This window comes from Mus musculus, chromosome 13 (genome assembly GCF_000001635.26).
Source record: "Mus musculus strain C57BL/6J chromosome 13, GRCm38.p6 C57BL/6J".
NCBI lineage: Eukaryota > Metazoa > Chordata > Mammalia > Rodentia > Muridae > Mus > Mus musculus.
Window position 1 is genome coordinate 95,681,156 of NC_000079.6, and position 22,726 is coordinate 95,703,881.

Here is a 22,726-nt window from a genome sequence, read left to right on the forward strand (position 1 = left end):
AGATAAGCTAGAAAGATTTTGCATTAGAAACTCATTGGCTCACATAGAAAAAGCTAAGTGTAAGGTCTACAACAGAGATTTCTTTTAAAAAAAAAGCCATTTAAGTCCTGCTGACATTTTGAGCAAATAAAGTACTCCAACATATATGAAAGATACAAGAACACTAAGTTATCCTCCATCCCAAATAACATAAAGGCAAGGCACAGAAGTTCATCAATAGCTATGAAAGAGAAACTCTACTACCAAAACACCTTCAGTTTGGGAAACTTCAGATAGATACCAGCTAAAGCAAAGGCCTTCAAGCTCCGCCAATCATTGACGTGCTTGTGTTAGCCTCTGGAGAAAATGACACACACATAGACCTGGGGAAGCTAGCATCCTGGCTGGTCGAGGGTAAAGCACGAACACAGAAGAGACATCTAACTCTGCTGAGTTCTTTCCCTTCCTGTGGGAAAGCTCAGCTCATGCATTTTTGTTGTTGTCTCTCTCACAGTCTTTAAAGAGTGGGTGCTGATGATTTTTCTCCTAGGTCTAAACAAAGAGTGTCCATTACACAAAGACCACCCCCTGGAGAGGTTAAATGTGCGCCAGCTCAGCTGTTCTTCCGTTGGCTCAGGCTAGAAGAAGCTAGACATTAATGACCATCCGCTAACTCTTAAAATCCCAAGTTCAGCAGTAGATGGACATGTGGAGAAGCTGCTGTTTGGAGAAGCACAATTTCAACCCCGATCTGAGGTATCCATTCCGTTCCAACCATACTGACGGCAGGTAGATCTGCGCAAGCCCTAATACTCTTCTGGGGGCCACAGTTAAAACACATCATTACTAAGGCAGTCCCCATTTTAAAGGTTTCCAAAAAAAAAAAAAAAAAAAAAAGGGCAGGGAGGAGCCCTCACTGGCACTATCAGAATGCTGGTAGTTGATGGTGCTGTCTTCCAAGCAAGTATTTTCCAACAACAGGACAACTTTCCGTAACTGTGGTAGGCGATTCCCGTACCTGGATTTTGACCACGCTCTCTGTTTGTTCATATAAGAATGCTTTCCTAGCTTCAAATTCCTCCCTAAGGGCAGGTCCCAAGGTTGTGGCCTCGAAGCGGACAAGCAAGTCTTCTGAAGCAGACCACAGCTTCTCCCGGATGTAATCTGATGTGACCTCCTCCACAATGTCCTGGCGAGAGAGACATCTTAAGGTTACTCTCCACACATCGGGTGAAAGGAGCATAGAGAATAGCTTCTGGAAACGATGGCTTTTAGGAAATGAAAGGGACAGCTCTTTCAGGCCTGGCTTATAGACAGATTTAACAGCAGCCAAGGGCGGAGCTGGCTTAGCATTTTTTCTAAGAGTTTTGAATCCTCTGATCTTGATGGCAGTGGTATACAAAGGTAGGGAACGATCTCATGTGATGCCGACCTGAATCACAAACTGTACAACGGTCAAGGCTCACTACTATAAGAATGGGCCTTGCCTCCAACTCTCTCAGGCTCTTGGGGCACAGGAGTGGGGAATGGAGGGGGTAAGTGCTAGTACCCATGAAGTCCTAGTGTCTTCCCCTTGTTCTTTTTGGTTTGGCTGTGCCAGGACATGGAACTGTTTTTATTTAGCAAGCCAGCACATTCAAATCCAGTTCAAGAGGTTTATTCCTACACACTATTCAAGTTGATTAGTCTCTCCCATCACTTCCACGACGAAGACCAGACCAGCTATCCCATGCCTTGTGACACAGTATAGTTTTCAACCAAATTCCGACTCTTACCTCAATTTCCTCTCCCGTGAGCCATGATTCTTTAGACAAGCATAATTCGGGTGGAACCCAAGAGCCTTCTTTGGAATCCGTGTTGTAATAGTAGTTATATTTCTCTTGCACGTTGAGTGTGACCCATGAACCTTCACTGGACTCTAAGGAAGAAGAGTCTGTTAATGTCCAGAGAGGAGCAGAGTTCTTCGGCTTTCCTATCAACAAGCTCAGCAATACACTAGTTTACGAGGACTCTGCTTAGAAAGGGATGGGGAGTGGGAGGAGATAGCTAGTATTGGTAAGTCAAGTCTGGCAAACTAGAGAGAGGTTCCAGTATATACAATAATCTAGCAAAACCATTTTTAACTAAGTGTTCAGTTGCTCTATGTTACAGTCACTAGACGTGACATAGTAAAATGAAAGAATTTGGAGTATTCAATGGCAACTCCTTTCTACCCCCACCCCCAAGTGGGGGAGAGAGAAAAATCTAACACTGACTCTGGACTCCAATTCTTTCATAGGGAAAGCTTGAATCAAAAGCATATATGTGATGCATGTTACCAGTAATGCTGACTCCTCCCAAGCAGATAGGGGAGATCAATGAGCAGAATCGTATTTGCTAATAAAGCCATCCAGAATGTTCTCTGATGAGAACGGATTTACAAGGACCATGACCTACATTTAAGGCAGAGATGAATCACTTCTGGGGACAAGTTTATTCAAATGACAAAATAAAAGCCGTGCAGCAACATGAAGGCCACTGGAAGTGGAGAAGACAGTTCCTGATTTGACTCAGGATGCTCTCTGTATCCACACAAAAAGAGAAAAAAAAAATGGCTGAAAGGACATGGCTTGGGTAGGTGGGGACAGGCTATAAAAGTCTGTGGCAGTCGTGGCTTACATTGGTGGAAAAGAATGTTTCTTCCTCACGAATCTATAGGCCACACATTATAGTATTTTTAGTTATCCTTATTTTTGTTCATTAGCCTTTATTTCTGACCCAAACTAGAGACCTAAGACCTACCCTAGCCACTGAAAAGTTCTGACTAAACTAAGTCAACTTTGGCTAAGTGACCACCAGACTCACCATCTTTCCAGGTAAATCAAAGTTTGAGTGACAGTTTTCATAAAATGTTTCAGTACATCCAAATAACTGAATGGAACAACCAAGTCATATAAGTGTGTGCTCATGCTTTTTGGTTTTAAATACTCAAGTGTTCAGTTTGTCAGTGTACAAAAAAGTGACAGCTTTCTCTTTTAATGGGCAGTTGTACAGCTGTTGGTCTTTTGTTTTGAATTAAGTGTGTGTGTGTGTGTGTATGTATGTATGTGTGTGTGAGTGTGAGTGTGAGTATGTGCATGTGTGTGTGCCAGCACATGCATACCATGACGTATGCACGGAAAGCAGTGGACAACTCTTTGAAGTCCATTTCTTCCTCCTACCATGGGTTCTAAGCATAGCATTTAGGTCATCAGACTTGTACCACTGAGTCATCTTGTCAGGCCGTACTGTCTTTATCTGTCTCCTCTACTCTTTTCACGGTCATCCATGTCGTAGCATGTGTCTTCTTTATCCCTTTGGTGGCTGCTAGTATCACAGTATACAGAATCTGTCACATTTTACTTACATATTCGTGTTTCCTAGCTATTGTATAGTTACATTATATTGTATAGTTACATATCATTTGTCTCAAAATGGTAAAATGATGGCAATTATTAGTATAAAGACCTACTTATATTTTCTTAGTTCTATGATGTGACATCTAATGCATTATTGCTGAGATAATTGCAGCTTTAAAAAAGAACCTAAAAAAACAGTTCCTTTGCCATAGATGCTAAACATTTCAGAAATATTGACATGAAGGAAGTAATTGTTTCAAAATGTAAGAAACCACAATGCTATAGAAACCACAGTATTTGAAGCGACACACCCGTGCTAAGTCACGGGGTGGGGAGGCTCACCATTGTCAGTCTTTGACTCTTTCGCCTTCACAAGGGTATCATAGTACTTGTTGGCACATTCTGGGAGTATGTTATGGATATTGCTAGGAGAAGACTTGAGTGCAGTCAAGATGTGATCTGATTGTTTTCTATCCAAACACTCATTCACGTCAACGACCAGTGTAACCCCTGAGTGATGAGAAAAGCAAAGCTTCCATTAGTCATTACTTGTACTTACGCAAGGTCTATAACTACGGAAGTCAACCTTCTAGGAATGCATTGGTATTTTGCTATTAAATCTTTTCTCCTTCTGACAGTCTGACCATGAACACCGGGCCAATCACTACTAATTCACCTATCAGTTTGGGATGTGAGAAGAAGGTTCTATGGAATGTCAGAATTGGAACATGACATTCTCTGGTTAGGCTTGTGTAGGTATGCTAAGTGGGTGGGGCTTGCTGGGATATAATTTGTTGAGCGTGCATGGCAGGGAAACCCTGATTGAAGAACTGTGAAGTTCACACTGGTCTGTGGGCCTCTCTGGGAAAACTGTCTTGATTATTAGTTGATGCAGGAAGACATGGCACATTGTGGTTGGCACCATCCTTAGGTTGGTAGTTCTGGGCTGTGTAAGAAATCTCACTACACAGCTAGAAAGCAAGCCAGCAAGCAGAGTTCATTCATGGTCCCAGCTTCCAGGTTCCTGCCCTGCCCTTTGTCAGTGATAAATTGTGACCTAGGTATAGTAGCCAAATAAAGTCTGCCTTCCCTTAAGTTGCTTTTGGTCAGAATAAAACTAGAATTGAATATATGGTTGCCATCAAATTATGTTTATACACGCTTAATATTACGGGTAATACTACACACAGATGCAGCTGAAGGCATAAGAAACCCATGTTGACTTTTGTTGCCAGCTTGGAGTGAAAGTCCTGTGAGTCCAGGGATGCTCCCAAACAGGATCAGGGAACTTCTCCAGCAGACGCTGCTGGCTACTGCATGACAGGTACTGACAGCAGCGAGCCTTTGCTCTTGTGCTGAGGAAGTGAACAGTGCTGAAACCTCAGCTGTCACTTCCTCTTTCCTAGAAACGCTGTGCAGGATGAAGAGCTGCCACCTGAGAAGTCTGTGGTCTCAGGGGAGTAGGAGGAACAAGCAAGTGACACAGACTTCCTCAAAGATGAACTACACGGGATGATTGCATTGAATTAACATGCTAAGCTGTTTTTCCTTTAAAGATGTATGTACCTATATCATACGTATGCTATAGGTGCAAATTACAGAACTGTTTCCTGCAACTGAATATGGATGGGCAAAGACTCGGCACACTGGTGTATTTCCAGTACCGGTTGGAACTGTTTCCTGTGAAGATCTAAAACCCTCCTCTGAAAAGTCCCAACCATCAGGTGAGGCCCTATTGACCCTCATTTTACTCATAGTCTGTGGTACACAATAGGTGCTCAATGCTTGTTGAGTTGTACTGAGCAAACTAAGTGATACTTTGGCGCAGTCTTCTGGGTTCATTTGGAGCAGGATACTGGGTTGATTTGCTTTAGCAAGTCCTCAGGTATTTGGCGTCACTTCCTGCTCACACCTACATGCCAGTGTGACAGCCAAACTGTGGAATTTGTGGCTCCTGCTAGAAACAATCAAGGCCTTTAGAATTCTGTCTATGGGAAGGACAGGTTGGCTCCGGTGTCTGTCCCAGAGGTTCCCAGGGAGGACATCAGAGCAGTTCCAATGCCCAGGGATGCATAACATCCATTCCGATGACTTTAGTGTTTTCTCTGGGGCTTGTGGTTAAGTCAGAGATCGTAGAAGACGTTAGAAAAACTGACCTTCCAAAAGTCAAATACATTTCTGTTGAAAAATGTTAAAATCTCCTATAAACCTCTTAGGAGACCAAAAAACCAAACTAAACCAAACCAAACCCAAAACAAACAAAAATCCCAAAACCCTAAGAACAAAAAACTAAAACCCAAAAAACAGAGTTTGCTTTACATCTTAAGCCACACACCAGTGGGCTCTCTTTAAGTGATGTACTCATAGGAAGATAGACACCCAACACAGCAACATGGGTCGACATACGATAGACAAACAGACATACAACATGTCTGTGGTATTGTAATGTCAGGATGAGGAAAGGTTAAGGGGAAATTATCTACTCCTTGGGGCACAGTGGTTCAGGGAGAAAGGTTGAAAAATACTGCCCTAAGGACTCAAATGTTGGGGGTAGATACTCCAGTGAAAACAACCACTTAGGCCCTTAGCCCCTCTCCTTTCTCAGTCTGGCCCTTGGTGACAGGTATGGCCCTTTGTTAAACAATCTAGGTTGATTCAGATCTACAATGAGAGTTGGTTTTCATGCAAAGGAGGAAGACTTTTTAAAGTAAGACAATTGCCATTGAAATCAGAATGCTCTTATTTTAATGTCTGACTATAGATAGCTTTCACTATAAAAAACAAAATCCTATCTTATCATTACATATTATAGGACGGATCACAACTCTTGTAGCATGGGGTAGGACTCAGAGAGCACAAAGGAGTTCTGATGAACAGGGGAGAGCAACAAAACCACACGAACCAAGAAACTTCTAATTTTCCTAAAGTCAAGGGACGAGGAGTCTCCATGTGAAAAACAGACCCAACATTCACAGGCTCCATGAAAGGGAAACAAGGGATAACATAACCTTTAGGTTGATTGGGTCTCTAGGAAGGGGGCACTGCAGGTGGAGGGTCTACATTACAATCTCATTTCTTTCAAGTGCCTTGGCAGACCATGGCGATCTGTAGTGTATATGCAAATCAACAACTCTCTCACACCTCTCTTGAATGTATTTTTCCCCTTAAGTACTAGAGTCTTAGGAGCAACTTCAAAGTTCCTAAGGGCATAAAAGCCCAGGTCAGAAAAAAATAACACTTTTTCCCCCCCAGGCTAAGGAAATAAAGTCCAGATGTTCCTTACAGATCCTCCACATCTGGGGAGGAAGACTAAGCTGTTCCCACAGCACTCTGTGACCTGATAGGATGGCATGGAGTCTAATCATGCCAGGTGTCTAATTTATACTTTTTGGGAGTCTCATTCAATTTTGTGTTAGGGAGGCTGGTACTGTATCAACTTAGAAGCCATCTCAGATTCTTCTTTGATAATAGAGGTATAAAACACAACACAAATTTTGATCCTTTGAATTACTATGTGGGGATCTTGCTTATGGCATTCCAGAATGGGGCAACCAACTATAGGTTGTATTAGGCAGGTTCACTGGATCCCCTGAGAGGGAGACCCAACCAATCACCTGACTTTCAAAAGCCCTCACTCTGGGCAGAAATGGTGACATTTTGGATCTGCTGGGATTGGGGTTCATTCAGAGCCAGCATCACTTTAAAAAAAAATCTACTAATGTCTTTCATGTACCGCCCATCCCCAATGACCTATGGGTCCTTCTGAGAATCAGGTTAACAGTACTATTTTCTGGCAGTGAAATGAAATCCTGTCTCAAAGAGATTTGGCCCATCCTTCATTCACAGAGGCTGTACATTTGTCAACAATATGGGACTTTGGGAGCCAGAACTATTTTCATGATTTAAGTTTGATTTTTCTCTTAAGGTTTTTTTTCTTACATATATTTATTTATTTGTGTGTGTGTTCATGCACACACATGGAGAATGGAAGACAACTTATGGGAGTGTGCTTTTTACCATGTGGGTTCCAGGAATCAAACCAGGTTATCACACTTAGCAGTCAGTAAGCACCTTTACCCACCAAACCATTTCACTGGCTTACTTTCTTTTTATAGGACTTAGAGATCTTCCATCTATACAGCTCAAGAGAGGATTTCATAGCCACCAGTCAGCTTCAAAGATAAAAGATCATGAACAACTAACTGGCCAACTCCATCAGTCTCTGATTGAGACTATTTCAGAGTCAGCTATCAGGTGCTACCACCCCCATCTGCCCTTGGTGATTAAGAGCTGATACCAGTCCCTGTGAGAGTCTGACCCTGCACTTTCCACTGCCTGCTTCCTCCCCCTCACCCACCCTCCACTCCCCGCCTTCTGGTCTGATTCTGAGAAAAACTTCTAACAATGGAAAGCATAAAAAATTCAAATAGACATTTATTGTGAACAAACAGTTTTCTATGGATAAATGGGGGTGGGTGCTAACATTCAGACTAAACTCCATCCCACAGTTACCTAGCAACAGCCAGGTAGGCCTGACCCACCATAAAAGGGGATGCTTGCCCCCTCCTCTCTCTCTTGATCTCTTGCTTCTCTCCTGGTCTTGTTCCCCCTCTCTTCCATTCCCTTCCACCTCTCTCCACGTGATCATGGTTGGCCTCTACTTCTCTACTCTCTCCCTCTCTCTGCCTTTCTCTGCCTCTACTACTTTCTTAACTCCCCTCCCCATGCCCTGAATAAACTCTATTCTATACTATAGTGTCATGTGGCTGGTCCCTCAGGGGGATGGGATGTCTTGGCATGGGCCCGCTGAGGCACCTCCTCTTCCATACCTCACCACATCCCCATAGAACATATCTTATATCTCTTTATTTTTTTTATAAACACATGGGGGTGGGGGAAGGATTCAACTTAAACATAAAATTTCAGTCTGTAAAACATTTTTGCTGTCTAGATTTTTTTTTTTTTTTTGGCAACACTGTCAGATTTCGTTGGCGATAACACCTGGTTACTGGGAACAGGGCAACTAGCTAGTGACATGTTGGTTTAGATATGCATCTGAGACTGGAAACAGAAAAGCATTCAGATTTCTCCAGAAATTCCAGTGAATGACTTCAGGTTTGTACCCACGTTTAAAAAAAAAAAAAAGCCAGGCAGGTTTGACAAGCAAAAGGTGAGAGGTGAGGACTTACATTGCTTTGCTCTGTTCTCATCCACGTTGGCCTCATTGATGGCTTGCTGTATCTCATCCAGCCAGAGAACTTTAGAAACATTCTTAGGATCCTGGAACAGTGGCACAGAATCAGAGAATGGTGAATCCTGATGGAACTGGATTAACACTGCTCTTCAGGAGTCATTTTATCATCACCTCCTACTTCTTATTCAGCAAGCACTAGGTAGCTCCACCATGCAGCACTAGCTGGTAGCAGGCAGGCCACAGATGCTCAGCCAGACCATCCCCTAGCTCAGTGGGTCTCAACCTGTGGGTCATGACCCCACTGGGGTTGCGTGTGCATAGCAGATATTCTGCATGGCAGGTATTCACATGATGATTCATAACAGTAGCAAAATTACAGTTATAAAGTAGATACAAAATAATGTTATGGCTGGTGGGGGGGGGTCACCACAACATGAGGAACTGTATGAAAGCGTCACAGTGCTAGGAAGGCTGAGGACCACTGCTGTTCATGGACAGCTGTGCTGCTGTCCTATGCAGACTCACTGCTTCCAATTTGGTCTGCATCATAGTCGATCTCTAGTTTAGAGAACCCCTGCTCATTTAAAAATGGACGTCTCACTACATCCCTCCTCTGTTTAACCTTAGAAAGAAACACAGGCTCTCTTCTCAGGACCATAGATCTAGGACTAGTGACGGGGACCTTACATGGCTCTTTAGCTTCTCAGTCCCTGTTCTAGGACCTCCTTCAGGCTATAGCTCTCTGACCTAGCTGGCTCCTGCCATATCCTATAACTCAAATGCCACCTCTGCTAAAAAGCCATCCATGGCTATGCAGTTAAGCATTCCAGCGCCGTGGTTGGAAAACTAAGTGCCACGCTGCCCCAGTGTGTCAGGGGATGCTTTAAACTTGAGGGAAACAGTGATACCCAATGTTTGTCAGACACCCAGACAAAACAGAAACAAAGGTATGGTAAGTGGTCTGAGGGAGCTAAGGATCTCTTGGAGAAGCCAGAAGCAATCAGAACACACAGTGCTGTTCACGGTGATATTAGCTCTGGCACATGGTTGAGAAGTAAGCAAGAAGGGTATAGTGGTTTGAAAAGGTTTGGCCCCCTGTAGACTCATGTGTTTGAATGTGTGACCCAATGGTACTATTAGGAGGTATGGCCTTGTTGGAGAAAGTTTGGCCTTGTTGGAGGAAGTGTGTCACCATGGGGGTGGGCTTTGAGGTCTCCTATACTCAAGTTCAGCCTAAGTGTGGGATGAGTCTCCTCTTGGCTGCCTTTAAATCAAGATGTAGCACTCTTGGTTCCTCCAGCATGCTGCCATGCTTCCTGCCATGACGATAATGAGCAGAACCTCTGAACCTGTAAGCCAGCCCTAGTTAACTGTTGACCTGTATGTATAAGAGTTGTCTTGGTCATGATGTCTCTTCACAGCAATGAGACCATAACTAAGGGTTAATATGCAGGATAAAGAATCTAAGTAGTTAACAATGGCTTAAGAAAGAGGTGATGGCAGCAGTGAAAATGCACAGAATTCGTTTTAGTGTCATACATTTGGGCGAATTCTGAAGATCTTGCTACAAGCACAGTGCTGGCAGATATTAAATGGGACTTCAAGTCAATTTTATGAGCAGACATTAAATACGTTCAGGAAAGATTTAGAAGTCCACATTTTAAAAGATTTACCTTATTCTAATTATTTGTGCATGTGTCTGTCTGTGTGTGCACAAGGCTGCAAGTGCCCTTCGAATCCAGAGAGGGTGTCTTGATCCTGGAGCTGGTTATAGGCAGCTGTGAGCTCCCTGATGTGAATGCTGGCAACTGAACTCAAGTCTTCCTTAAGAGCAGTGTGCACTCTCAGCTGCTGAGCCATCTCTCTAGCCCCTGGAATGCCGTTTTCAAGCTGTGAGCGCTCATTTATATGGAGGGATAAGTGCTGGGCTCTAAACCTGGAATCAAGACACCTAGGGGAAGCTGTGGAGATGGCTCAGCTGGATGCCCAAGGACTGAGTTTGAATCTGTGAGGCCCATTAGAAAAAAAAATAGAAAGGAAGGAAGGAAGAAAGGAAGAAAGAAAGAGAGGGAGAGAGGAAGGGAGGGAGGGAGACAGAGGAGAGAGAGAGAGAGAGAGAGAGAGAGAGAGAGAGAGAGAGAGAGAGAGAGAGAGAGAGAGAGGAAGAGAGAGAGGAAGGAAGGAAGGAAGGAAGGAAGGAAGGAAGGAAGGAAGGAAGGAAAGCCAGTATTGGTAGTATGCCATTCTAATTCCAACCCTGGGGAGGTAGAGACAGGAGGATCCCTGGAGATCACTGGCAAATTCCAGACCAATGAGAAACCTTGTCTCAAAAAACCAGGTGTGGACAGCATTGGAGGAATGACACCAGAGGTTGTCCAGTGGCTTCCATATACATTTGCATGCCTATGCACACACACCTATTTGCATACTTGCACCCCTCCTCCACATGGATATCCACATACATAAACACAACATGTATATGCATATACCCAACGCATAGCTGTAGCATGTAGAAAGAATCAACTCTGGCATTGGAATCCTTTGGGGTAAACTTCATCACTACGGGCTCAGGAAGTGTAGGGTCTGGAAGGAGAACAGACACCCACCGGCTTCCCTCGGGAGGCATGCGAGATAGTGTGCGTGGTGAGATCTCATAAACCAGACACAGGCTGTTTCCGCTGGCGTTATGGGGGGAACACACAGCACTCTAAAATATCCATGAGGCCCGTTTCCTGAGTCATCACCAGCTACTGCTGTCACATGGGAACCATAGGCAGGCAGCTTGGTAATTGCTTAGGAAATGAAATTTCAGAAGAGCTTTAAGTAAAACCAGGGAAAGAATATGAGGCTTGAAGAAGAGGAGACAGAAAAGCAGGATTAAAAAAAAAAGATTTAATTAGTGTGTGTGTGTGTGCGCGCGCGTGTGTGTGTAAATATGTGGCACATGTGTAGGGTCAGAGGATAATGTGTGGAGTCAGTTTTCTCCTTCCACCTTGAGTTTTAAGGGTTGAACCTGGGACAGTAGGCTAGAGTAGCAAGCAAGTACCTTTATCCTCTGTGCCCTCTCACTGGCCCTAGGAATTTTTTCCCATTTCCAAATCCAAAGAAATGCCACACTCCCCGGGAATGGTTTTAAATCTATCACTGCACAAGTTCCTTCCATCTCAGCCATCTTCTGAAGAGGTGGCTTCCCTGCAGGGGAGAGACTGCACACAATGTCGCCTGGATAAGAAAATGGTGGCTGTCCCATGCTAAAGATTAAAGTATTAGTCTCAGAAGCCAAACGAAAGCCCAGACTTTGCAAAACCAAACAAATTGAAGACAACAGTTTCGAGACCCTGTTGTACTAAAGGAAAGCTAAACACAAGACCAAAAGTGAAAACAAAAAATATTCTGATGTGAGATGAAATCCCTTTTGCAGTCATTCATGGGAAAATTGGGGATAGCAATGCAAAGGCTGGGCCTCCACCAGGCTCCACAGGGATTCGAGGGAATGAGAAGGCTAGGCCTTCACCCAGCTGCACAGGGATGTGAGGGCTGGACCTCAACCAGACTCCACAGGGATTCGAGGGCTGGGCCTCCACTCAGCTACACAGCCACGCTGTGCCTAATTGAACAGGGATAAAACCAGCAACCAGGCCACATGCAAATTACACCACACCTTCCTGAATTTGGGTGATGCCAAGAAATAACTGCCCCCCCTCCCCCTGTAAATTTTCTGGGTTTCTTGTTTCTATAGTATTAGAACATTCTACCTTAGTTTATGGTACCATAGATTATGCAGTTGAAGTACTTAAATCTGACTTTGGAAATTATGCAATTTGGCGAAATTTAATCAAGATGAGAAAAGTTAATATAGATCTCTATTATTTCCTAGTTGCCCCTTCATCTCATTTTAACTTCTCATGAAGTTTGAATTTTCTGATTTCTTTGCTGCATTTTAGAGGTGGAATTGCCTGCCTTGGAATTTAAAATATATCAAGGCAAATGAATTATAATCAAGTTTTCTTTTTTTTAAAAAAATACTTTGTTAAATGTACTTAACATTAGTGAACTGCACACTCTGAAGGCTAAGATATAAATGTGATTATATATATATATATATACATATATATATGTTATAACCAAGGATCTGTACACATCTTAGGAGAGTCAGATCAGTAGCTTGGTTTGGAATGGTCCAGTTCCCCAGAAGGGATCTCATTTATGCCATTCCTGGTTTTGGCACCAAATGAATGAAAACAAGAAAAACAAAAGGGAAGGAGACATGACTGCTTCTAGGTTTATTGTAGATAAGGGAGAGCATAACCAGACTCAGAGCTATTTGGGAGAAGTCAGAGTATATACGGCCATACTGAGTATATATGGCCATATGAGGGAGAGGCCAGCGTATATACAGCCATACTGAGTATATGTGGCCATATGAGGGAGAAGTCAGAGTATATATGGCCATACTGAGTATATATGGCCATATGAGGGAGAGGTCAGAGTATATATGGCCATACTGAGTATATATGGCCATATGAGGGAGAAGCCAGAGTATATACAGCCATACTGAGCTGTACCATGTAGGGAGAGGGAGAGGGGTGGGGAAAGGGGAGAGAGGGGAACCAGGTGAAGCAGCCAGGAGGCCTAATGGTATAAAGAGAGTATGTAACCAAAATAGTTGGATTTTTTTAAGGGATGAGCTGCCCAGCCCCCTGGACTGGAAAAGTTTAGGGTAGAAGGCAGGGTAGAAGGCCAGCTAGGAGGGACCTGTAACAGGTAGGGACTGAGGGATGCTGGGAGACCCTGGTAGTCAGTGTCCACTCTGGTCTGTTAAATAGGCACCTCAGCCAACTGTCTCAGGTGTGAAACTAACACGTAACACTAACGAACGGTACTTTATGATAGTTAAGATATCTCTATCTATCATCTATCTATCTATCTATCTATCTATCTATCTATCTATCTATCTATCTATCTATCTATCTATCTATCTATCTATCTATCTGCCTATCTGCCTATCTGCCTATCTGCCTATCTGCCTATCTATCTATCTATCTATCTATCTATCTATCTATCTATCTATCTATCTATCTATCTATCTATCTATCTATCTGCCTATCCATCCATCTATCTATCTATCTATCTATCTATCTATCTATCTATCTATCTATCTATCTATCTATCATCTTAAAATGCTTATTATAAATCTGTTCATTCATCAAGATTCATGGAATAACAGGCTGGCTATGGTGGTGCACACCTTTAATCCTAGCACTCAGGAGGCAGAGGCAGGTGGATCTCAGTTCAAGGCCAGCCTGGTCTATAGATAGAGTTCCAAGAAACCAGGTCACAAAACAAAACAAAACAAAACAAAAAGTTCATGGAATAAAGCAAGGTCTTGTTCTTCGATATTTTATTATGATTTTAATTTAGTTCAGTTCAAATAGTTTTTTTTGGGGGGGGGTTTGCATCTATCCTGTTATCTTATCCTATAGAGTTATCATAGGACACATTGATCAATGGCAAATGAACCTTCTTCCCAGACACAATAAAACTAAGTTCCTGACAGGCACTAAGGGCTGTCAGGGCATTGGAAGGCAGGTAGAGAATTGTCTTCTTTCTCCCTCTGAGACAAACTTTCACTGTGTTCCTGAGGCTGGGCTAGAACTCACAACATGGCCAAGGCCCGCTTTCAACTCATTACAGTCCTCTTGCTACGGCCCGTCTGTCAAGCGCTGGGGTCATAAATAAGTACTATCACCCTCAGGTGAAATTTAGAAACAATCTAATCCCTCTGATACAATTTGAACTTCTTAAATATTTGCCAGGCCTGAGGATGTAACTCTGTTGATAGAGTCCTAGAAGCCCTGGGTTTAGTGTCCAGCTCCACAGATCCCAGCAGCCCAGAGGCAGCAGGAGGTGGCCCAGGAGCTCAACTGCATCCTGAGTTCAAGGCAAGCCAGACTATATGAAACTCTGTCTCAAAGAACAAAATAACAAAATAAAAGATGGAGGAGGGAGGGTGTATTCGCTTCTCATGATTAATTCAGTTTATAACTATGTGATCAGTTTAGGAACTAAAATTTGAAATAAAGCACAATTTCATTTTGATTTTTGAAAAAGAAATTTCATGTTATATTTTGATCGCTTTTCCCTCTCCTCAACTTCCAGATCCTTCCTACCTCCCTAACGCCATACCCTTTCTGTCTATATTTAAACAAATAATAAAAACAGAAACAAGAAATGCATACACCAAAGCCCACAAAAGCATAACAAAATGGAAACCCAAATATACAAACAAAAAGACCATTAAGGCAGAAAAAAAAGAAAAAACAAACAAACAAACAAACAAACAAACAAACAAAGCAGTAGGAGATGAAAAGTCTGCAAAAATCCCACTGAATTTTCTTTGTGTTAGCCAACCACTCCTGGGTGTAGGGCCTACCTTGACATGTGCCTAGGGCATCCAGGAGATTCCATTGGAGGAAACCACTCTTTCCTTTGCCAGTGGGTATCAACTGCAGAACTTTCTGGGTTAGTGGTGGGAGCCCCAGTCCCCTTCCCCTCTCAGCTCTGGGACCCTCCTTGGCTTGAACCTGTGCAGGCCTTGTGCATGCTGCCTTCTCTGTGAGTTCATATGTGCACCAGTCCTGATTTATCCGGAAGACACTGTTTCCATGGAGCTATCGATCCCTTTTGGCTCTTAACAATCTTTTTGCCTTCTCTTCCGCATAGATCCCTGAGCCTTGAGGGGAGGGGCTTGATGAAGACATTGCATGTAGGCCTGTGCGCTCCAAAGCCTCTCACGCTCTACACACCATGGAACTCTGTGTTTGTTCCCATTTACGGTAAGAAGAGGCCGTTCTGACCATGGCGGAGTGAATGTCTGACTGTTACACAGGAGTGTAATGTCTGACTGTTCTTGTGTTAAATAGAAGGCGTAACTCTGGAGCTAGGGTTTTGGCATAGGGAATAGAACCGGGGCAGTGGAATTGATTCAAAGCTAATTGCTTCCCAGCACCTGTTCTCAGCTTTGTTTTGCAAGGGACTCTGCAGTCTCTGCCATTATTCCAAGCCCCTGGGAGAACTACAGCACTGGTTCTAAATGAAATAATGGAGGGGGTGAGGAAGAGATAAAAGGGATATGGCAACTCCTCCAGAGAGGCTCAGCCTGAGTCATGCACACAGACAGAAACATCAAGTGGCCACATCCTTTCTCTGTAGAGGCAAGGACGAGTCCCTGCCCACACAGTCCAGGCTGGCAGAGTTCTCAGCTTTCCACTTGCTGCTCATACATGGAGCTGAGGGGAATCTACGCTGTGACTTTGTATACTTAACAACATCCTGTAACCGGGTCTCAGGACATCAAGATGAAAATCCTTATCTTGGTTGCAGCTGGGCTGCTGTTTCTGCCAGTCACTGTTTGCCAAAGTGGTAAGTCCCCTTCTTGTGGTCTAGCATGGGGGTGAGAGAGTGGTGAGTGGATGGTTTCTGCTGTCAGAGTCAAATGCCCTAATTTTCTTGTTAACTCCTAGAAACTGTGAACCCAAAGACACAATTTGATCTGGTTTTAGCCTGGGGTAATATAGCGTGGAAATATTCAAGCTTGTTCCCAAGTCAAACCTTGTCAAAGACCAAGCGTTCTTCTCTACTAGTAGTGTCTCTACATTTGTGACAGAGTCAAGACTTTATGATTAAGTCAAAAACCACTTTTTTTTTGGCGTGAGAAGTGTTTGTATGTGTACAATGTTCAGATGTAGAAAAGATTGCACTTTTTCAAGGCATTAAAAAAATCTTTTCAAATTTCTAAATATTATAATTTCTGTTGAGGCACCGGTGGGAAAAAAAATACTGCCAGGAAAAGTAATTTGGTTTCAGCAGCCAGTGACATTAATCAGGGATGTGACGTGTTTCCAAGGTGAAATACCGTCTTTTCTTAATGTTTCAGAACCAAGGAGTTCTCTCTGTCCCTCACATATATATGTATATATGTCTGTGTGTATATATGTCTATACGGATATGTCTGTATACGATGTTTAGGCATAATTTGGTTATGTATAATTTTAGAAATAAGCTTTCCCAAATATAATTATTTCACTTTGAACATGTCTTCTATTGTGGTAGCTTATATAACTTCCTCATTGTTCTGAAATGAACTACTTTGAGACAGGATTGTATGCAGGACTCTGTCAGGCCACAGGGCAATCAATTAGGAGGAGGAACTGGGAAGAAACCAACTTAAACAAAAGGCAGCCGTCTGCAAAAGGAACGATCCTTAAATTGAGTTCCCTGCTTAAGGGGACCCATGGCAGGGGCGGTACAAGCACGGGTTGGCTAGGTTTATGGTTTCTCTGAGAGGAGAAGCCACAAAGCTGAGCCATGGTTGCAAGGAAATGAGTTATGAGAGGGAGTTCCTTCCTGATGCTAGCCTGCTTGGGAGACTGAGAAGTGAGACTTAAGGAGAGGTGGGACAGTGGGTTCGAAGTCTGCCTTGGAGAGATGTGAGGTGGGGTGTGTGTGGCTGAGGGCCATTCTCTTTGGATTAGACTCTCTGAAGCCTTCTCCCAGGCGGGGAGCATTTCAGAAACACTGCACCAAATGGAAACCAAAAAAAAAAATCCTAGTCAGTTGCGTGTCGTTTTATAAATAACATTGAACAAGGAGCACGATTCTGAAGGAAAGACAGTTTCTAACGAATAGAAGATCTAGGGGGTGCCCGATCTGAAATATTCGGGGAGCAGTCTCCTTTCTGTGTGTTTGTAGACACGTATCTTGCCCAAGCACAGGACTCTCCTGAAAGCTGACTAGTGCTTGGTTTCATCAGCTTTCTCATCAGACCTTGGAGGGAAGAAATTTGTATACATGGTTCTGCCAGCTTCCTTTACAGGTGTTGTTTTGAGTGATATCAGACTTGGCTTTACCCAAATGTGCACGTGCAGAAGGATTTAAGTGGCTGAGCTCAGACGTAACAGGACATTCCAATAATGCTCGCATCTAAACTCAGGCACATGGAATGCTACCTTCCAAAGTAGTCTTTCCCTGGAGGACACAGCGTCACCTTCACTTACCAGTTGTTCGGACAACACCGATTCTGCCCGCTACATTGAATTCAGCCTATGCAAACTCCCAAGTCTGGGAGAGCAAGGGCCAGAGATAAAAATCAGAAAGAGAACATGGGTCAGTCTACTGAACATCACCCTGGAAGAGTTAAAATGGGGGATGCAGGAGTTTTGTGTCCAGACCTCAGTGGGAGGGCACTAGCTTTTCGAATGGGAATGTAAAAGGCTTCTATTGGCATTTGAAGAATTGATTAACGGGAACTGGCTGAGCTGTGCCAAGCATCTAAAACACATAGCTGATATGTTTCTTTCATTTAAAAAATTCATTTTGCTGGGTGGTGGTGGTGGTGCATGCCTTCAATCCTAGCACTAGGGAGGCAGAAGCAGGCGGATCTCTATGAGTTCAAGGCCATCCTGTTCTATAGGATGAGCTCTAGTACAGCTAGGGAAATTACACAGAGAAACCCTATCTTAAAAAACCAACAAAACAAAATCATTTTAATGCCTCAGGTTATCACAGTGAGTTCATCTTTTGTTTCTTTTCTCGTTGTCTTAAACCTGGCATTTCCCTTAAGCCCATCTTGTTTGGCTTCTTCCCATATTTCTCTATCGGCCCTCTCTCTACTCCCCAAGTTAAACTACAGCCACTGTGAAGACTAAGAAAGTCACACTTCACAATTGCTCTTGGCTTTTGGGAATGCCACATCCAGTCATTCCATTTTGACCACATGGCCAATCTAGGATTCTGCTCCCATCTCCTGATTCCTAACTAAATAACCCCTTTCCCCATGGGATAACACATCATGGGTTCTAGGAGCCGGCACATGGAACCTTGGGTCGAGTGAAATGTTATTCTATCTACCCTGGTAGCCATCCCTTTGCAAATTCTGTGCACAAGGGGGAGGGGGCAGTGTGGCTCAGTGGTAAAGCAGTTTAATTACCAACATGTGGTGGCGAGGAGACGGGTGGCATGTATGTGCCAGAATGTATGAAAAGATGGTGGCTTCCGAGGACAGTTTAGAGGCCCTTTGGGAGTTAATTGGGTGACCTACTTTCTAAAATTCATCTCTTAGATATACCAAATTAGCAGAAGACAGTGCATGCCCACGCACCTTCTGCCCTGGTCTAAGAGTTACTGGTAGATAGCAGTGGAGGTTAGCACGTTCACAGCACTGCCATGGAGGTATGCAACCAACATTTTCAGAATCTACTGACTGGCCTTTCCCATACGTAGCTGATAGACAATAAAACATTTTCCTTTATGTTCCAGTGTGTGGTTTTGTTTCACCTAGCAAAGTGGTTCTCAACTTTCCTGATTCTGCGACCCTTTAATTCAATTCCTCATGCTGTGATGACCCCCCCCACCCCCAACCATAGCATTACTTTCGTTGCTACCTAACTGTAATTTTGCTACTGTTATGAATCATAATGTAAATAATTTTAAGAGATAGAGGCTTGCCAAAGGGCCACTGACCTAGCACTATTATAAACGCCTGACACTCAGAGACCTGTCATCTAGTCGTCCCCACAGAGAAGCACAGTACTGGAGCATATGACACATACTATATATACATATTACATATACATACTATACATACATGCCTGTGGGTTGCATCATCTATACTGATTTTTAAAATATGACCCCAAGTTCTATAACTATAGAAATCACATAGCGTCAAACATTTCATTTTATTTTTTTATCTAAACCACAGGTGGGACTTGATAACAAACCATATGCTAATATTTCCTTTCAATTACAGGCATAAATGTTTCAGACAACTCAGCAAAGCCAACCTTAACTATTAAGAGTTTTAATGGGGGTCCCCAAAATACCTTTGAAGAATTCCCACTTTCTGACATAGAGGGCTGGACAGGAGCCACCACAACTATAAAAGCGGAGTGTCCCGAGGACAGTATTTCAACTCTCCACGTGAATAATGCTACCATAGGATACCTGAGAAGTTCCTTAAGTACCCAAGTGATACCTGCCATCTACATCCTGCTGTTTGTGGTTGGTGTACCAGCCAACATCGTGACCCTGTGGAAACTCTCCTTAAGGACCAAATCCATCAGTCTGGTCATCTTTCACACCAACCTGGCCATCGCAGATCTCCTTTTCTGTGTCACACTGCCATTTAAGATCGCCTACCATCTCAATGGCAACAACTGGGTATTTGGCGAGGTCACGTGCCGGATCACCACGGTTGTTTTCTACGGCAACATGTACTGCGCTATCCTGATCCTCACCTGCATGGGCATCAACCGCTACCTGGCCACGGCTCACCCTTTCACATACCAGAAGCTGCCCAAACGCAGCTTCTCCATGCTCATGTGTGGCATGGTGTGGGTCATGGTTTTCTTATACATGCTGCCCTTTGTCATCCTGAAGCAGGAGTACCACCTCGTCCACTCCGAGATCACCACCTGCCACGATGTCGTTGACGCGTGCGAGTCCCCATCATCCTTCCGATTCTACTACTTCGTCTCCTTAGCATTCTTTGGGTTCCTCATCCCGTTTGTGATCATCATCTTCTGTTACACGACTCTCATCCACAAACTTAAATCAAAGGATCGGATATGGCTGGGCTACATCAAGGCCGTCCTCCTCATCCTTGTGATTTTCACAATTTGCTTTGCCCCCACCAACATCATACTCGTAATCCACCATGCCAACTACTACTACCACAATACCGACAGCTTGTACTTTATGTATCTTATTGCTCTGTGCCTGGGGAGCCTGAATAGCTGCCTAGATCCATTCCTTTACTTTGTCATGTCGAAAGTTGTAGATCAGCTTAATCCTTAGTCAGCAATGGCAAGACCACCTTAGAGACCAAGGAGAGATATCTGGGAAGACGTACATGCTTGGCTGACTTGTGCATGGCACCATCAGCTCAATTTTTGATTTTTTAATTTTAATTTAATTTAATTTTATGTTTTTGAGACAGAGCCTCACTGTGTAGTCCTGGCTGGCCTGGCTGGTTCTCTATTTAGACCAGGTTAGCCTTGAACTCACAGAGATCTGCCTGCTTCTGCCTCCCAAGTGCTGGGTTCAACCAGGTCTGGCAAGCGCTCCATTTTTCAGCTCCTCTGCAACAGTGCTTTATACTTCCAATGTGAAGTCATGAGAATTAAAAGAATACTTTGTATTTAGAGAGTGTCTTAATTGTAAGCAACATTAGCAGTATTCCGATGGCAATGGATGCATTTCTACTTGCCTTCCTGATTCTCCAAGCTATACATGTCCCCTTCCCTCCTGTGAGCGGTGTCGGCAGACTGGGAGGTTGTCACTACCCGTGGTTCTCCCTCCTCCTCAAGCAGGTATCCTGTCTTTGTTGTGTCTCTCACTGGGGTCCCATGTTCATGCCACCTCTGTCCAAAGATGGCAGCCCTCACTGCCAGCTGAGCCTCATTTCCACAGATTGGGTTAACCTTCCCTGAACAGCTTTCTGAATACATCATGCAATACTTCCCTTGACCCTGCAGTGCTCCTGAAATGACAAGCCCTTGCATGGCTTTCCTGGTGGAGCTGTGCCTGCGATTCCACACACCTTCACACCGACTGTCTTCCCTCCCATCCCTGTCGCCCCACTGAAACCCCTTCTAGCATCTTTGCTTTAGCCTGTCCAGCTTTTCAAGTCGTTAAAGGCCCGTTCTTCCCTTATTCTCAAACTAGAAGCATCATTTTCTTTATCTGGATTTCTAAAGCACTTTCTTATCTTTATGGCACTTCTAGACAAACAAGCCTGCTAAGCTCATTTGCATATAGATATTACTTCCATAAGGAATTAAGTTCTCTGTGTGGTCAGCTCTCTGTCCCTGCAAGTTTCATACCTGCAGATTCAACCAACCACAGACCCAAAACACTTGAAAAACCTTGTATGAGCTGAAAACGAACAGAGTTCATTATTCATTATTCAGAGTATTTTCATTACTCCCTAAATAATACTGATAATAAATAATAATAAACAATACTCTTTGCACAGCATTCACACTGTATTAAATATTTCTAAGTCATCCAGATGTGATGTGAAGTATATGGAAGACTGTGCAGAGGTTGCAGCCACTGCTACAGGGATCTGGGATCTGTGGAGGTTAGTGTCTGCAGGGGTCCTGGAAGCCACCTGGGAGATACGACAGACAAGGAGACATCTGTCCTCCCTCCTTTGAGGTGCTTGTGGTCATTCCCAGGCCATGTTCTGTGGGGCTAGCTGCACTCTTTGTATAGCATGTGGCTCAATGAAAGAATACAATCCCAAGGCATCTAAACAATGTGGGGGCCTGGTCAGTTCTTACTGACAAGGCAGCATACCCTGTATGACATAATTTATGATTGGGCTTATTTAAAAAGGAGAGGTATGAGACTTAAACAGCAATATACTCATAAGGTCATTTAGCAAGTATTTCTATCCCTGCTTGTTTTAATGGGAAGTGGTATTGTATTATAAGCCTCCAGATTATTCCTGTAGGTAAAATGATTTCTTAGCTAAGGGAGCCAATGGGAGATGTAATATTAAGCAAATACAGATAGGGTTGAGGGAACCTCTGCAAACACAGCATTACTGAGACAAAACTGTAAGTAAGCAGATACACACATCTGACAAAACATTATAGTCAACAAAACAATACAAACACATGTTAAGTGACACTGTTGAGTGTGTGTGTGTGCGTGTGTTTCTGGTTCATTAAACTTGGACATAGAAGTTGCACACATAGTTACCAGAAGGCCTCCAAATCTATACCTCACAGAGACACTTGCTCAGCCATGTTTCCTGCAACACCATGTTCACTGGCTAAATAAAGAACCTGGCAGGATCCCAGGGGCAGAGGAACAGGTACGGCAAGTGCTTTTGAAAGCTTTCCTTTCTAGCAAGGCTCCTTAGCCTTAAAGGAGGAGTCAAGCCATTTGTGGGGGGAAATGAGCACATCTGGAGATCATCGTGTTAAGCAAATTAGGTCATCTCAAAAACATACGGTATCTTTTTTCACCCTTGGTGGTGCTTCGATTTTATACAAAGAAACAGAATCGTGTACATGTGCATTGGAATGTCTGAGCAGGACAAAGGACAAAGGGGAGTGTCAAAGGTAGCAGCTATGGGGAGCAGGAGTATGCAATGGACAGTGGATAC

General features: G+C 43.6%; 2 protein-coding genes and 1 long non-coding RNA gene across 4 annotated transcripts in view; 2 read left to right on the top strand and 1 right to left on the bottom strand.

Moving 5' to 3' along the window:
- The window catches only part of Iqgap2 (IQ motif containing GTPase activating protein 2), a 265,104-nt gene that overhangs the window by 53,979 nt on the left and 188,399 nt on the right, over positions 1-22,726 (bottom strand). For both annotated transcript variants that reach the window (XM_011244681.3, NM_027711.1), the window contains exons 14-17: positions 8,546-8,636; positions 3,699-3,866; positions 1,755-1,897; positions 998-1,168 (exon numbers count right to left, since the gene is read on the bottom strand). In XM_011244681.3, the coding sequence (XP_011242983.1) occupies positions 998-1,168; positions 1,755-1,897; positions 3,699-3,866; positions 8,546-8,636 (573 nt within the window). The remainder of the gene's footprint in view (positions 1-997; positions 1,169-1,754; positions 1,898-3,698; positions 3,867-8,545; positions 8,637-22,726) is intronic.
- On the top strand, positions 3,919-8,072 carry Gm48745. The gene is made up of 3 exons (XR_003950699.1): positions 3,919-4,680; positions 4,763-5,080; positions 7,472-8,072. It is a non-coding gene; the product is annotated as a predicted gene, 48745 (long non-coding RNA).
- Positions 15,765-21,613, top strand: F2rl2 (coagulation factor II (thrombin) receptor-like 2). The gene is made up of 2 exons (NM_010170.4): positions 15,765-15,972; positions 19,358-21,613. Exons 1-2 carry the CDS (start codon positions 15,909-15,911, stop codon positions 20,401-20,403), a joined length of 1,110 nt encoding a protein of 369 aa, NP_034300.3. The 5' UTR covers positions 15,765-15,908; the 3' UTR covers positions 20,404-21,613.

Bases quoted from the DNA above. Each gene is read 5' to 3' on its own strand.
- F2rl2 (NM_010170.4), top strand. From the start codon at position 15,909: ATGAAAATCCTTATCTTGGTTGCAGCTGGGCTGCTGTTTCTGCCAGTC. The intron at 15,973-19,357 runs GTAAGTCCCCTT...TTTCAATTACAG, and splicing joins AGTCACTGTTTGCCAAAGTG to GCATAAATGTTTCAGACAAC.